General features: G+C 44.4%; 1 protein-coding gene across 9 annotated transcripts; it reads left to right on the forward strand.

Moving 5' to 3' along the window:
* Positions 1–470: 470 nt before the first annotated feature.
* ACOT6 (acyl-CoA thioesterase 6) lies at positions 471–11669 on the forward strand. Of its 9 annotated transcripts, XR_014059250.1 has the most exons (5): positions 471–604; positions 6611–7262; positions 9307–9391; positions 10996–11038; positions 11448–11669. XR_014059250.1 is itself a non-coding variant. In XM_081509035.1 (4 exons), the coding sequence occupies exons 2-4, from the start codon at positions 6806–6808 to the stop codon at positions 11599–11601; spliced, it is 1266 nt and encodes a 421-aa protein (XP_081365161.1). In that variant the 5' UTR covers positions 471–604; positions 6611–6805; the 3' UTR covers positions 11602–11669. The 9 variants fall into 9 exon arrangements, 7 of the variants coding, with proteins under 7 accessions (XP_081365161.1, XP_081365166.1, XP_081365164.1 ...); XR_014059251.1 differs by lacking the exon at positions 10996–11038; XM_081509035.1 differs by having other exon boundaries at positions 9189–9391; positions 10996–11669.
* The last annotated feature ends 5664 nt before the right edge of the window (positions 11670–17333 follow it).

Below are 17333 nucleotides of genomic sequence, written 5' to 3' on the forward strand. Positions count from 1 at the left end.
TCATATTTAACATATCACAGAAAAGTTGGTTCTTAAAAAATATTTATTTATTTGGCTGTATCGGGTCTTAGTTGCAGCACGCAGGCTCTTCCTTGTACCATGTGGGCTTCTCTCTAGTTGTGGCGCGTAGGCTCAGTAGTTGCAGTACATGGGCTTACAGGCCCCCTGGCGTATGGGATCCTAGTTCCCTGACCAGGGATCACACCTGCATTCCCTGCACTGGCAGGTGTACTCTTAAGGACTGGATCACCAGGGAAGTCCCAGAAAAATTGTTCATAACATTAATTCTTCGCTACGTCTGGCACCAAGAGGCAGGAGATCTACACCCTCTCCCCTCGATGTGGATGGGTTTCTGACTGCTTCAGTTAGTACAGTAGGGCTGAACTGATGCTTTGTGACTTCAGAAGGTTGGTCATAAAGGCCATGACGATTCTGTCTTGTTTGCTGGGAACACTTGCTCTTGGAGGGCTGAGCCACCCGATGAAGCTTGACAAACTTGAGGCTGTGATGCTGTGAGGAAGTCCCAAATACATGGAGAAGCCAACTGTAAGCACTTCCTGTGATCGTCCCAAATGAACTCAGCCTGTTAGTCATCTCAGCTCAGGTACTAGATACGTGAGTGAACAAAGCTCCAGATGATTCTAGCCCTAGCCATTGAATCTTCCCAGTGAAGGCCTCAGATATCCTGAAGCAGAGAAGAGTTGTACCAGTCAAGCGCTGTCCAAATTGTGGATCCATGAACAAAATATTGTTTTATGTGACTGTATTTGGGGTGTATTTCAGTTATCTATTGCTATGTAACAAACTACCCTAAAACATAGTAGCTTAAAACATTAACCATTCTTTTTTTCTACTCACCAGGCAGGGAAGTTGGTACTGGCTGTCAGCCAAGATCTCGGGCAGGGCTGTGGGTTCACAGGGTCTCAGTTCTCTCCATGTGGGCCTTTACAGTGGCTAATTTGGTTGGCTTCCAAGAGTGAGCGTCTCAGCATATCAAGGCCGAATTGCATGGCCTTATCTTTGACCTAGTCTTGGAAGCTACATAGTGTCACTCCTGCCATACACTATTGGTCAAGGTGGGCTTCCCTGGTGGCTCAGATGGTATAGAATCTGCCTGCAATGCAGTAGACCCAGGTTCAGTCTCTAGGTTGGGAAGATCCCCTGGAGAAGGGAATGGCTACCCACTCCAGTATTCTTCCCTGGAGAAGTCCATGGACAGAGGAGCCTGGCAGGCTACAGTCCATGGAGTCACAAAGAGTCAGACACGACTGAGTGACTAACACTTTCACTGGTCAAGACAATCACAAAGACCCACAAACTTTAAAAAGAACAGAGTCTCCCTCTCAATAGGAGAGTGCAGAGTCTCCAGAAAAGCATGTGGAATGGGAAACACTGTAATCACCTTTCAAAATCTGCCTTCTAAGCTACACTATTCACATTCCTCCCACATGTAAAATACACCCATCCCTCCTTTGAGGACCCCCCTCCCCACCAGAGTCTCATTCTAGTATAGCACCATGCTCAGGCTCAAAGTCCAAGACTGCATCAATTATATCAGGTTCAGGTACAGATGAAGCTCCTCAGGTATAGTTCCTTGGGTATAGCTCCTTAAGCATCTTCTTAATCTTAAGGTCTATGAACTAAATAAGGAAGTTAACTGTATGTACATATACATCAGGATACGGTAGTGGGGTAAGTATAATTCTTAGACATTCCTGTTCAAAAATGGGGAATGTGCGAGGCACATAACAGTCGCTGGCCCCTAGCCATTCTGAAATCCAGCTGAGAACATGTTGCCAATTCTTCCATTGCTGCTCAGTTTACACTCTGTGAGTTGTTCTCTGTAGCTCCTAAGTGAGCGAAAAAAAAAAACCCTCCTGGATCTGTTTCCTGGACAACATGGATGAGACATCCAACTGTCTCTTTTTATTTTGCTGTGTCTTTTGTTGTTCAGTTGCTAAGTCATGTCCGACTTGGTGAAGCCATGGACTGCAGCACACCAGGTTTCCCTGTCCTACACCATCTCCCAGAGTGTGCTCAAACTCATGTCCATTGAGTTGGTGATGCCATCCAACCATCTCATCCTCTGTTGCCTCCTTCTCCTCCTGCCCTCAGTCTTTCCCTCCTCAGGGTCTCTTCCAATGATTCAGCTCTTCGTGTATTCTCTCTTTTATATACGTCATATCCTCTCTCTTTTAGTTGAGACTCTGCTACCACCAGAACAATTCTCTTAAGAATTACGCAGGTTTTCTGAAAATTATTAGTGGGTTTCACTTTCTTAGATAATACACCACTGCAAATCTATTTGAGATAGGAACTTCTCTATCTGGGGCTCCTTGAGATGATGCTGCAGGCAAACATCCTTAAGGTTCCCATAAATTCTATTATTTAATAGACAGGACCTGCTAGGTATACCTTCAAATCTTTAGAGGACCTCTTGCCATTCTGAAATGTTTCATGAAGCATTACCTTGAATCTTTTCTTAACAAAGTCTCTCACGCAGATCCACCCTGGGTTTGACTTTGTTCTGAATTCCTGTGTTGATTATGGAGTAATTCACCATCTGGAGAAGTTGTAAGAAGAAACAGTATTCTTGTTAAATCTGGCAATCCCTGGTTGCTTCCTATGTAGCAGTTCATTCTTTAGATCACCTCTTCCTCTTCCATTCTGTCATAGTTAGCAAGGAGAAGCATAGTTGATGATGTTCTTTAGTAGTGTGCCTGTGTTGCTTTTAGTTTTTGTGTGTCTATTGTAGGTTTTTGATTTGTGGTTACCACAGGTTTCATATATGATGACCTATATCTACTTGTTTTGAACTAGTAATCATTTAGTCCTTCAAGTTCAAACACATCCTAAAAGATCTGCATTTTTTATTCCCCTCACCTACATTTTGTGTTTTTGATGTCAGATTTTACATTCTCATGTTTCCCCTTAACTGTTTATTGTTGTTATAATTGCTTTTTTGCCTTTGAATCTTCTTACTAGCTTCTTTAAGTGGTTAATCTTCAACTCTTGTTACACATTTTCCTTTCTTAGTGCAATTTTCCCTTTCCTTTTGAATCTTCTTCTCCACTTAGAGAGGATCCCTTAACATTGAACCAAGGAAATGAAGCACCTATAAAAACTATAACACACTGATGAAGAAAACTGAAGACAATACAAAAAAAAGGAAAGATATCTTGAGTTCTTGGATTGGAAGAATTAATAGTTAAAATGGCCATAGTACCCAAAGCTATCTAGAGATGTACTGTAATCCCTATTAAAATACCCATGACATTTTTCACAGAAGTAAAATAAATCCTAAAATTTATATGGAAATACAACAGGTCCCAAACTGCCAAAACAATCTTGAGGGGGAAAAAAAAAAGAGAGAGAACAAAGTTGGAGGTATTATGGACCCTATCTTCAGACTATATTACCAAGTTACAGTCATCAAAGCAGCATGGTACTGGCACAAAAGCAAGTATATAGGTCAACGGAATTGAATAGGGAGCCCAGAAATAAATCCATACACCTATGGTCATTTGACCTATGACAAGGGAAGCAATTAACCTATGACAAAGAATATGCAATGGCAAAATCATAGTCTCTTCAGCAAGTTGTGCTGGAAAAACTGGATAGCTACATGTAAAACAATGGAATTAGAATATTTCCTCATACCATAAAGAAAAATAAACCAAAGATAAATTAAAGACCTAAATGTAGGACTTAAAGCCATAAAACTTCTACAAAGAAAATATAGGCAGAACACTCTTTGACATGAATCATAGCAACATTTTTTATCTGTCCCCTAAGGCAAAAGAAATATGAGCAAAAAGAAGCAAATGGCACCTAAGTAAACTTAACAGGTTTTGCACAAAGGAAACCATCAACAAACCAAAAAAAGGCAACCTACTGAACTGGGTAAAAGATTTGCAAATGATATGACCAACAAGGGGATTATATCCAAAATAATAAACAACTCATACAACTAAATATCAAAAAGAACAAAACAATTAAAAAATGGTCAGAAGGCCTGAATAGATATTTTTCCAAAGATGGTGTATAGATGGCTAACAGGCATATGAAAAGATCCTCAACACTGCTCATCAATGCAAATCAAAACCACAATGAGATATCACCTCACAGAGTAGGGTGCTAACAATGCAGGTGATGAAAAGTGGTCAGATTCAGGATACATTCCAAAGTACAGCAGAGTTTGATGATCGGATGGAAAAAGAGAACACAAGAATGACTCCAAGCTGTCTTTTTTTTTTTTTTGATTCCTTAAACTAATGGATGAATCCTTGTTTGTTTGTTACTGAGTTGCTAAACCCTGTCTGAGTCTCTTGCAACCCCATGGACTGTAGCCCTCCAGGTTCCTCTGTTGATGGGTTTTCCAGGCAATAATACTGGAGTGGGATTACTCCCTTCCCCAGAGGATCTTCCCAACCCAGGGATCGAACCCGTATCTCATGCATCACAGGCAGATTCTTTACCACTGAGCCATCTGGGAAGCCAATGGATGAACACTGATGCCATTTACTGAAACAGAGAACCCTGAGGAAAGAACAGTCTGGAGAAAAAAGCCAAGATTTCTAACTCTGTCATGTTACGTTTTCCTATTGGACATCCAAGTGAAGATGCCAAATATGAAATTAGACCAACAAGTCTGAATCTCAGAGGAGACATGACAGCTGGAAATATAAATGTGAGACTCGACAATCAGGAAACTGGAAGATGCTGCTGCTGCTGCTGTTGTTGCGTCGCTTCAGTCATGTCCGACTCTGTGCGACCCCATAGACGGAAGCCCACCAGGCTCCGCTGTCCCTGGGATTCTCCAGGCAAGAACACTGGAGTGGGTTGCCATTTCCTTCTCCAATGCATGAAAGTGAAAAGTGAAAGTGAAGTCGCTCAGTCGTGTCTGACTCTTCGCGACCCCCTGGACTGCAGCCTACCAGGCTCTTCTGTCCATGGGATTTTCCAGGCAAGAGTACTGGAGTGGGGTGCCATTGCCTTCTCCCACTGGAAGATGAGTGATAACAAAAAGCTGGGATGTAAGAGGATAAATGTTGACTTTACATTAAAATCCACCATGAATTTTGACTTAACAGGCTACATTAAGTACTGATATATTAAAATGTGTGGACTTGTTTTTCCATGTGAGGTATCTGAATTAATTTTCCCACTGTAAATAACTAATGCTCCTGGATAAAATAACTTCTAAAAGCATTTGTCCTCCTGATAAGAAAGAAAAAGTCTCAGATCAGTGACTGAATAAGGATGGTAAGATAAGCAGAGCAATGCAACCAGCTTCTTTCCTGAGAGCATCTGCGAAATCTCCATAACTCAGAGACAACTGGGCCCAATTATCTGACACTAGCTGTGACTGTTTTGAAATAAAGAGGAAGAAGAATGCAAGACTTTCATTACTTTGAGCCTTAACACCTACCCTAGACCAGGAGCACAGGGCTATATAACCTCTCGCAATTTTCCTGGGTTGGGAGAGGCTAGAGTCACAGTTCTTAAAGTGTTAGACTGTTGTGTTTTCCACCTTTGCCTTGCAAAGGAATAAAAGTCATCTCTTCCCTCCAGGGCTTCCCTAATAGCTTAGTTGGTAAAGAATCCGCCTGCAATGCAGGAGACCCCGGTTCGATTCCTGGGTCGGGAACATCTGTTGGAGAAGGAATAGGCTACCCACTCCAGCCAGAATTCTTGGGCTTTCCTTGTGGCTCAGCTGGTAAAGAGTCCACCCGCAATGCAGGAGACCTGGGTTCAATCCGTGGGTTGGAAAGATCCCCTGGAGAAGGGAAAGGCTACCAACTCCAGTTGGGAAGAGCCACTGGAGAAGGGAAAGGTTACAGACTGCAGTATTCTGGCCTGGAGAATCCCTTGGACCGTATATAGTCCATGGGGTCCCAAAGAGTTGGACACAACCAAGCGACTTTTACGTTCACTTCTCTTTCCTCCAGATCTCTGTCTCTATGTGTGTTTGGTATGGGTGCACAAGGCGCCAAGATTTTTGGCACCAAATTGAAGAACAAAACTCTCATTGAGCATCTACTACAGTATCAGTGCAGTGTCAAGCCTGTGTTTGCCTATTTCAGTTCAGTTGCTCAGTTGTGTCTGACTCTTTGCGACCCCATGAACCACAGCACACCAGGCCTCCCTCTCCATCACCAACTGCTGGAGTCTACCCAAACCCATGTCCATTGAGCCGGTTATGCCATCCAACCATCTCATCCTCTGTCGTCCATATTTAGCCATCACAATAAATCCTTACAGATAAGGAGACTGGATTCAGAGGCTTAATTATGTCCTTTGGTAAGGATCACTATTAAGGAGTATGTCAGACTGGAATCCAGGAAGGTTGCACTCCATAAACACCTAGCTGCTCTGGAAGCCGCTATGGGTTCTTGGTAACAGGATTGAGGGACAAGGGTAGGATTATGTTTCCAACAGATCCCCTGAGTTACGATCACCTGGGACGCTTTTTAATACTTAAATGCTTCTTGGAACTGCCAGTATCTTTCCCAGTCCCTTAGCTCCCGGAAGTCTTTGTTCCTCTAGTTTGACACTCACCACCCTGGACTGCAGGATTAATAATTAACAGTAACTTTTACTTTTGCAGACACTTTCTTCCACTCACGCAGTAGCGGACTGCACATACTCCAGGAGACCTCGCAAAGCAGTTTAGCAAGTGTCCCTACGACCACCAAGGGGAGTAGCTCAAAGGTTCCAACTGCGACGGCCTTTTAGGGAGGTGGAGAGATGCCAGGCCCTGCCCTTGACTCTGACGGGCCACCCCTTTTCCGTCGGTATCTGGATGGCGGTGACGGTGACTCTGGAACCGGCGGGCCGCTGCCGCTGGGACGAGCCCGTGCGCATCGCTGTCCGCGGCCTGGCCCCGGGGCAGCCGGTCACGCTGCGCGCGTCCCTGCGCGACGAGAAGGGCGCGCTCTTCAGGGCTCACGCGCGCTACTGCGCCGACGCCGCCGGCCTGCTGGACCTGGAGCGCGCGCCCGCGCTGGGCGGCAGCTTCGCGGGGCTCGAGCCCATGGGGCTCTTCTGGGCTCTGGAGCCCGAGGAGCCCTTAACGCAGCTGGTGAAGCGGGATGTGCAGACGCCCTTCGCCGTGGAGCTGGAGGTGTTCGACGGTCACGAGCCCGAGGCCCAGCGGCTCCTGGGCCGGGCGGTGCACGAGCGCGACTTCCTGGCGCCCGGGGTGCGGCGCGAGCCGGTGCGCGCGGGCCGGTTGCGCGCCACGCTCTTCCTGCCACCAGGTGAGCCGCCACCTTCCCAGGTTGTTGTGGAAAGCTGGGTGTAGAACCGAGACCCTGGGCGGCCCCTTGCGTGCCTACGGATCCCTGGTGGTTGTGGAACGTCTCCAAACTCGACCCCAAGCTCCAGAGTCTACCATGAATTCTGGGTGGCAGTTTCTCCTCTAAATTTCAGGACACTGCCTGGAGGTACTGCTACTCCCTTGGCTGTATTCTAAAAGTGCATTCAGTCGACTCAAAAAGGACATTTATGCTGCTTATGTGCCAGCCACGCCGCTGTATCTCAGATATTAATACTAATATTAGGCAATGATTTCTGCTGATGTGCAAGAATGGTTTTTGCCTTCTTTCACATCAAACTTACTGAAAAACAAACAAACAAACTGCTTGCAGGTCCCCTTCTCCTGTCATAAACCGTCTGGCAGTGGTTCTCAACCTGCATGATTTTCCCCACTCCAAGGGTATTTGGCAATATCTGGAGATATTTTTGCTTATCACAGCTGGGGGAGGGGGTGCTGTTGGCACCTGGTGGGTGGTGGGTAGAGGCCAGATACGGTGTGAAACACCCACAATGCACAGGACAACCCCACAACAAAGGATTATCTTGCTCCAAGTATCTATAGTGCTAAGGTTAGAAACCCTAGTCTAAGTAAAAACAAGATGCTTGCTAGGTAAAAGTGGTCTGCAAACCAGACAGCTGACCCACCCCTTCCAACCAAATTCCTGACTGAAACCCCTACTATATACAAATGCTGGAGCTGCCACTGTTCACAGAATCCCTAAACTGAATCCTGTGATTATTCTCCAAAACAGGAAACCCTACTTTATTCTTACAGTTCTTGAGCAATTTACAACCTTAACTGGTCGCTGCCCACTCAACTATGAACTCCTGGGGCTGGAATTGTGGCTTACATATCTCCATATCTCTATATTCCTAGAGGCTTACACAGGGATATAATAGCAGGTGAATAAATCATGCTGACTGATTCAATAAGAATCTCCTAAAGACTTCCAGTTTTTAAAAAAATTTTTTCACTGCCCAGCCATGATATTTCAATTAAGTCAACTGTTAACTATTTTAGTACTACTGTGGCCCTCTTAAAATTTATTGTGTTCTGACTCAAAGACTTTATATAAACAATGTAGAAAAGTTCAGTCATTTAACAAATATATATTAAATCAAGGATTATGCTACATACAGTAGCTAGCAAAGTCAGACGTGGGCCTCACTGTACCTCCCACCTAATAAGTATATAGGCAACTATACTTGGTTCTATGAATGGTAAGTGCTATGATATGGGAATTGTAGGCCCAGGGTGCTGGTGGGAATAAATAAAAGGCTACCTAATTCAACTCAGCCTGAGGGGGTTGGTGGGGGAGGTTGGGAAAGCTACCAGGAATGGAGATCTAAACTTAAATTTGAAGACTCATGAATCAACCAGGTCAAAAAAGGTGGTGAGGGGAGGAGAATAGTGTACACCATTTTCAGGGGCCAATGAGAACAGGGCACATTTAGGGATGGCATTCTTTAAGGCTGGAGCAGAGAACGTGAGGAGTTAGGGAGTATATTCTAATAATCCCCTGTATATGTAGAGTGTTTTACAGCTGTCAAAGCATTCTCAGGTGTTTTTCTTTAAGGACAATTTGGTAGAAATGTACATTTCATGCTGTTATTTCTAACTTGGTTTATATTATTATTATTGTTTTTTGCAAATATGTGAAAAATTCTGGAGAAAATAAGGCATTTTGTTCCCCCTCCCTTCTCCCCAATGTTTATTTAAAAAAAAAAAAAGAAAGTAAATAGAGTACTCCTCCACCTTAACACCCCAACCATCTTTGCTTTAAAAACTCCTTTTTGCTGACCAAATTCTGAAACTCAAGAATGTCTTCTTAGTGCCTAAAACCCTTATGATCTGTGGTGCTCTCCAGGCAGGAAACCCTTCCCTGGAATCCTCGACCTGTTTGGAAGTAGTGGTGGCCTTTGTGAATACAGGGCCAGCCTCCTGGCCGGACATGGTTTTGCTGTGCTTGCCCTGGCTTATTTCAGATTTGAAGACCTCCCTGAACATCTGAATGATGTGTGCCTGGAGTACTTTGAAGAAGCCGTGGACTTCATGCTACAGCATCCAAAGGTAGGTTCTGGTGCTTGCCTGAATGCAGAGCAGAGCGGGTGGAGCCAACACAGGGCTGGATCCAAAAGCTCTACCAGGATACCTAGGGCTGGGAATATGGCATGAGACACAAAGGCTTATTCAAAAGTTGTTAGGATTGTTGTTTTCATTTCTTCCTATCTCTCCAATCCCCTGTGACTCAACTGTTTAGTTCCCTTTAGTTCTTGATCAGAATTCAAAGAGTTGGACTTAAAAGTCACTAACCTTAAGTTCTGGTTCTGGGTCTACTACCAACTGGCCTTATAATCCTGAATAAAGGAGGTGCCCTCTCTGGGATTCAGTTTTTCTCATTTATAAGATTAATGTAGGTTCTTCCCGGGTGGTCCAATGGTGGTCCACTTGCACGTACACTGCAGGGGGCAGAGGTGTGATCCCTGGTCAGGGAACTAAGATCCTGCATGTGCCACCCACCCCCCCGAAAAAGTTAATGTAAATGTGTAGAGGAGAAAAGTTTGTCTATAAAGAGATTTTTGAAGGAATCGGTGATATTTGAATAAAGGCATTTGTATTTGATGATGTGAAGGAATCATTAATTTTGTTAAGTGTGCTAACTGCATTATGGTTTTGTAGATAAAGTTCTTATCTGAGACTGAAAAAGTTAATTAAAACATCTCGGAATTATTATAAATGGAATGGAATACATACTCTTTGCTACTATCTAGACTTAAACCCAAACATTCTAATGTTAAGGAGTAAGATGTACTGCAAGTTCTAACTCGGTTAGAATTCAGGGACTGGTCTCAACAAAGCTGCTAAACCTAGATGATCTTGAACTGATGGTTAACTTATGGGTTATAAGGCCCCAGGAACAAGAAGAGACTATCAGGCTTCTACTGGGAGCCTTTTGTTTCAGATGAACACTCTCTGGCCTTCCTTTGGCTGGATTCCTGCCCCCAGGGACCAAGGGAATGCGTCTACCTGGAAACCATGTGCCCCTCCCACCATGCCCTTTAGATCTGGAACCCCAGAATTATCTGCCAACCAGCTCTGATCTTGCTTCCAGGCCCTATGCCGCTTCTCTGGGTCCATTAATGGGAATATACCTAGGCCTTAAACATATAGGCTGGGATGTCCCTGTGTAAGGGGGCTCTTAAGGTACATGATGGAGCCAGGGATGGGAAGAGAAGGATAGTTGGCTAAAAACCAGAGACTGCGGCAGGGGCTGATGCTGCCTCCATGCCATGTTCCAGTACAGAACTCCAAGGAGTTCCAAGATATAAAATTTGAACCTGACCTTGTAAGTTGTTATGGAGGTGTATTTATCAAGGTTACAGGAAAAATATATTTTATTTAACTTTTAAATATTTGTAACTTTTTAAAGTATTTAGGTATAGGGTATATGGGCCTCTGTGTATACTCTTAACCCAGTGGCCATAAATGTTAGTGGAGGCCCTGTGTACTAAGAAATTAATTGATTTGCTCATTAGAAAATACATTTGAACTTTGTGGACTGTTGCATAAGGACGGAAAGCAAATGACATTTCAGAAAGCTGCCTAGAGAATGTAAAATCACAGTTAAAGTCTCCATTTATGAATTCTAAACTTGTTTTCTCTCTTTTCATCAGGTGAAAGGCCCTGGTGTTGGGCTTCTTGGCTTCTCCAAAGGAGGTGACCTGTGTCTCTCAATGGCCTCTTTCTTGAAGGGCATCACAGCCACTGTAGTTATTAATGCCTGCGTGGCCAACACAATAGCTCCTCTGCGTTACAAAGATATGATTATTCCTGAGCTCAGCTATGACCTAAAAAAATATACAATCACTGATTCGGGCTTTTTCAATTTTATGGATATTTGGGGCAACCCACTGGAGAAAACCAACCACCAAAGTCTTATTCCATTGGAAAAGGCTCAGGGGCCCTTCCTGTTTATTGTTAGCATGGATGATCATAACTGGAAGAGTGAAGTCTATGCTCGCATAGCCGCTGAACGGTTACAAGCCCATGGGAAAGACAGACCCCAGATAATCTACTATCCAGGAACTGGCCATTGTATTAACCCACCTTATTTTCCTCTTTGTAGAGCCTCTGTGAATGCAGTTTTGGGCCAACCAATATTCCAGGGAGGTGAGCCAAAGGCTCACTCAAATGCACAAGCAGATGCCTGGCAGCAAATTCAAACTTTCTTCCACAAACATCTCAATGGTAAAAAATCTGTCAGGCCCAGCAAATTGTAACACTGTAATCATAGACCATATATTAATAAAAATCCGGGACTTCCCTGGTAGTCCAGTGGTTAAGACTATGCAGGGCATATGGTTTCAATCTCTGGTCCAGAAAGATTCCACATGCTACATACAGTACAACTAAGCTCACGTCCACAACCCCTGAAGCCCAAACACTCTAGAGCCCATGCTCTGCAACAAGAGAAAGTACCACAAATGAGAAGCCAGTGCACCCCAACTAGACAGTAGCCCCCGCTTGCCACAACTAGAGAAAGCCTGTGTGCGGCAATGAAGACCCAGCACAGCCAAAAATAAGAATATAAATTAAAAATAAATAAAACCAGCCATATTTTTTTAAAAAAATCTTATCCATACAACATGTGTTGGGTTTTCCAGAACACCTAGGAAACATTTTGTAACAAAGCAACCATCTCCGACTCCTTGTCAGGTCCTACCAGATTCTCAGCCCTAGCAACCCTACTTTCTTCACTGTTAGGTCCATCACTTTCTCCCCTGAACTTTTCCCAGTGTATATAGGCTTAAGTGTATCTTAACCTTAAGCAGGAAAAATATAAGAAGTGCCTGCCCAAGTCTCAACTGCTGGCCTAGATTTGGCCTTGAGTTCTGGTTCTGAGGACTGAACTTTTGTTCCACTGAGAGTCCCATACACTCTTTGGGCCCCAACTGACCATATCTGGCTCCTGGTGATTCAGACAGTAGAGTCTGCCTGCACTGTGAGAGACCCAGGTTCAATCCCTGGGTCAGATATATCCCCTGGAGAAGGAAAGGGCAATACACTCCAGTATTCTTGCCTGGAAAATCCATGGACAGAGGAGCCTAGTGGGCTACAGTGAATGGGGTCACAAAGAGGTGGACACGACTGAGCAACTTAACACTTTTTGACCATATCTGAAGCTTGGGGACCTGCCCACTGAAGTCCTTTAAGGAATAGACTCTGCTTCATTCTTGTCTCTGAACCCCACTCTGAGGTTTGGGAGCATCGACATACTTAATATCTTAAGCTTTGCTTTTATTTTATGAATGCAGAGCTTTGCTTTTATGACTGATAACCTAGACTTCAATCTTTTCCTTACTGAGAAAGTATCCTTTACAAATTTTAAATTTAAAATTCAAAGGATACTTTACAAAATAAAATTGAATCCTTTATCAAAAAAGCATTTGTTGTGAGCAAAACAGTTTAATGATATATACTGTTGATATATTAATACTTACTCTTTATTTATTGTCTGAGTTTTCAATCTTGGAACTTGGCTACCTAGAGGAATGCCTTGACCGGGTCCTCTGGTCCACCTGCTGGTTTCCGCCCCTCCGCGCTCTGCCCGCCGAGCCCCGCCCCCTCTCCGGGCCCCGCCCCTCCGAGCCCCCCATCTCCGGGCCCAGCCCCGCCTACTTGGCCTGGTTACCCTGGCACCAAGCCACTTCTGTTTCGCTGCGGTCAAAGCCCTGAAGAGCTCGGCACCCAGTGGCTGGCCACACTTCAAACCCCCGAGACCCTGTCCAGCTTCGGACGGCTATGGCCACGTCATTCGCTTCCTTTCAAAAGGCCGCGACCCTGACCGTCACGCCCAAGACCGGGCTAACCAATGAGCGTCTGGGTATTAAAGTGGAAGGCTTAGCTCCAGGAAGGCGGCACTTTGCGGGGGGGGGTGGGGGTCAGTGACCGAGGCTGCCTCGTCCTCTCGCCTGCCCACTATGAAGCAGACGGCCGAGGGAGCGAGGGTGTGTTGGGCTCGGCTAGCGACCAAGCTCCAAGCTCTGGGAGGCGACTTCACAGGGCCTGCAGCCCAGGGGGCTTCTGTGGAGCCTCACGCCGACAGGCTTGAAGGATCCCTGCTTCCCCAAGGATGCTGAGGGCAGTGAATGAAAACCCTCCTTCCTGTGGAGGCGAGCGTCCACCCCGCGCCGTGATGGCTGGCAGTGCAGCTTGCCCTGGAGCTCGCCTCTTCCCGCGAGCAGCACCGGTTCTCCAGCCGCAGCCGCGTGGCCCTCGGGGGTGGGATGGGGGTTTGGCCGGCCACCTACGCGGCTTCCTGCTGCCCCCTGGTGTCTACGGCTTTTTATGCGCAGGGCCTTGCAGTGGATTTAAGGACTGGACTTCGAAACTAGCTTGCTTTGCTAGCTAATTTGTCGTCTGAAAATAACGCGAATGCCTTAATTCCTTTGTTTTGCCGCCTAGACATCAGGTGGGACATTCATTCTTCTAAATCGTGGTTGGGATTTAAATTTAATCAGCTTGGATATTTCTGCCAGGTGCCCATCTTCCTAACTTCTAGTGAGGCAGAAGTTATTCCTTGTGAGCATACATCTTGCAGGTTTGTTCTTACCAAACCTAAAATTGCTTTAGTTTCTAGCGTTAAATGCTTGTCTGCCTATCTCTGCTAGGCGGAGCTTTGTGTAAATTTCACTTTTTTCGTTGTCATTTCTTGTTAAAATGGTGAGAGGATACAAATATTGTCTGTCAGTGGTGTCTGTTCAAGACCCAAAGTGACTGAGGTCACACTACATTGTTCACGCTTTCATACTGCCTTCATGTTAAGGTAAAGATGACCTTTTTGTTGTTTCTGACATACTTTAATATCGTGGAGACCTTCACCATGATGAGAAAACTGTTGTGTTATTCATTTCATAGGTCAAAGAACAGCTTATTTATAATATAAATGAGGAACCAAGGCCTAAAGTGTTTTAATCAAATCAAATTAATCAAATCAGACAGTTAGCTGATGTTAAAATCAGGATGCAGTCAAATTCTTTGAGCTCTAACTCTGAGCTTTACAAACACTGTGTGAGTGAATCAGTGAGTGAAATAATTGGGTTTTTAAGAGCCTATCCCAGGGACAGGGGAGCCTGGTGGGCTGCCGTCTATGGGGTCGCAGAGTTGGACACGACTGAAGCGACTTAGCAGCAGCAGCAGCATGGCATATCCCCTCCTCTCACCCTCAGGATCCTTAGGAACAACTAAGAATCATTTATATGAGAGATTTAACATGTTCATACTAGGGGATGAGAGATGGTAGGGTTTTTTGGAAATAGCTTATAAAGTCCTCACAGATTTCCATAATGGGAATTAATCAATTGAAATAAACAAAATTCTCAGTTTTATTTAGTGTGATAATCACATTAGAATTTTGAAGTCCATGGCTGGAAAATTCCATTGCCAGAATGATTTGAGGGTCTGTAGTTATGTCTTTTTCATGGTTTGCTTTAGGCTTTCTGGACCTAATCTTCAATCTAGACATGCTTGAGATTTATCTGATTTTAAACAGAGCAGATCAAGACATGCTGAGATATCTGAAGGTTGAGAAAACCACCTTGTAAAAGCACTACCTTAATATGTACACTCTACAACTTGCTTCTAGATGTGAGAATTTAGCAACGGTCTCTGGCACCGGAATTTTTAGGCCTCTTAGTTTGGTTTGTATCCTAATGTTCTTGTTTCTTCTTCTGTACTTACATAGATTTATTTGGCACTTTTAACTGGAATAACACAGAAGTATATATCAGAAAGAGTAGGAGGCAATTGGCTGGGAAATTCTCCTAAAGTGGTGGCTGAATAACATAATCTCCAGTAGGGGTGTTGGAAGAGAAATAGCAGACCAACATTAGGAGGATATTAATTTGACATTTTACTACCTTTCCACCCATACTGTTCACTTTATATTACACCTTCATTAGACCTTTAAAGTAATTTAAACCTTGTTTAATTACGGATTTTGGTCAGTAATTTTGACTGAATCTTAAGTTTATTGAGAGTCAAAGGGCCTTTTAAAGCTTAATGTCTTTTTTTTTAATGAAGTATTATACTTTTATAACTGGAAACCTGCAGAACCTTTTTTTAGATTTACCAGGACTTAAGACTTCAAACCAAATCATTTCCATTTCTTTGGTGCTAGTTTTCATAATTTTTTTCCCATTTCCTAGTAATTTCCTCATGGATGGGGGGTTGGAATATAAAACTATTTGTATATATGCAGCTTTAAAGTAGCCTGTTGTCTGGCAGAAAACTCGGACATAGATCACAGCAAGATCCTCTGTGACTCACCTCCTAGAGTAATGGAAATAAAAACAAAAATAAACAAATGGGGCCTAATTAAACTTAAAAGCTTTTGCACAACGAAGGAAACTACAAGCAAGGTGAAAACAGCCCTCAGAATGGGAGAAAGTAATAGTAAATGAAACAACTGACAAAGAATTAAGCTCCAAAATATAGAAGCAATTCAATACCAGAAAAATGAACAGCCCAATCAAAAGCAGCAAAAGACCTAAACAGACATTTCTCCAAAGACATACAGATGGCTAATAAACACATGGAAAGATGCTCAACATCACTCATTATTAGAGAAAATGCAAATCAAAACCACAATGAGATATCATCTCACTCCAGTCAGTATGCTGCTGCTGCTGGTACTGCTAAGTCGCTTCAGTCGTGTCTGACTCTGTGCGACCCCATAGACAGCAGCCGCCGAATAGACAGCAGCTGCCGTCCCTGGGATTCTCCAGGCAAGAACACTGGAGTGGGTTGCCATTTCCTTCTCCAACGTATGAAAGTGAAAACTGAAAGTGAAGTCGCTCAGTCGTGTCCGACTCGTCGCGATCCCACAGACTGCAGCCTACCAGGCGCCTCGGTCCATGGGCTTTTCCAGGCAAGAGTACTGGAGTGGGGTGCCAGTGCCTTCTCCACCAGTCAGTATGGCCATCATCAAAAAGCCTACAAACAATAAATGCTGGAGAGGGTGGTTGCATTCCCATCAACAGCATCAAATGCTGTTGATGGGAATGCAAACTGGTACAGCCACTATGGCGAACAGTGTGGAGATTCCTTAAAAAACTGGGAATAGAATTGCCATATGACCCAGCAATCCCACAGAATTAAATACCTGTACCCTCAATGTTCATTTCAGCACTATTTACAACAGCGATACGGAAGCAACCTAGATGTCCATCAGCAGATGAATGGATAAAGAAGTTGTGGTACACATACACAATGGACTATTACTCAGCTATAAAAAGGTATGCATTTGAGTCAGTTCTAATGAGGTGGATGAAACTATAACCTATTATACAGAGTGAAGTCAGGAAGAGAAAAACAAATACTGTATATTAACATATATATATATGGAATTTAGAAAGACGCTACTGGCAATCCTACATGCAGGGCAGCAAAGGAGACACAGATGTAAAGAACAGGCTTTTGGACTCAGTGGGAGAAGGCAAGGGTGGGATGATTTGAGAGAATAGCATTGAAATATGTACATTACAATACGGAAAAGGGATGGCCAGTGAAAGTTCAATGCACAAAGCAGAGTACCCAAAACCAGTCCTCTAGGACAACCCAGAGGCGTAGGGTGGGGGCGGGGGAGTGAGAGGGGTGGAGTGGGGTGGGGACGGGCTGGGTGAAACTGCTACAGGGAGGTTTAAAAGCTTTAAAGCTAAACCTACGTCACTCCAGATTAGCCTGAAATTACTTTCACAAAAGAAAAAGCTATCTCCCCACCTCTCTACGAGGTTAAGCTCCCGAGCTCCCTAAGTCATTCTCAGCTGCGCTGCAGTCCCCGGGAAGCGAGCGCTGCCGAGCCAGACGACTCGGGCGAGCGCTCGCACGGTCCCACAATGCCCCGCTCGCGCCACCATGAAGGCGGAGAGAAAAGACGGCTGCCCGTGTAGGGAATCCGAGGCGAGCTCCGAGAAGTGCGCATGCGCACTGACCCCGGCAGACCCTAGCAACC

The sequence above is a fragment of the Giraffa tippelskirchi genome, chromosome 7 (genome assembly GCF_054371585.1).
Source record: "Giraffa tippelskirchi isolate mGirTip1 chromosome 7, T2T-mGirTip1v1.2.pri, whole genome shotgun sequence".
Classification (NCBI taxonomy): Eukaryota; Metazoa; Chordata; class Mammalia; order Artiodactyla; family Giraffidae; genus Giraffa; species Giraffa tippelskirchi.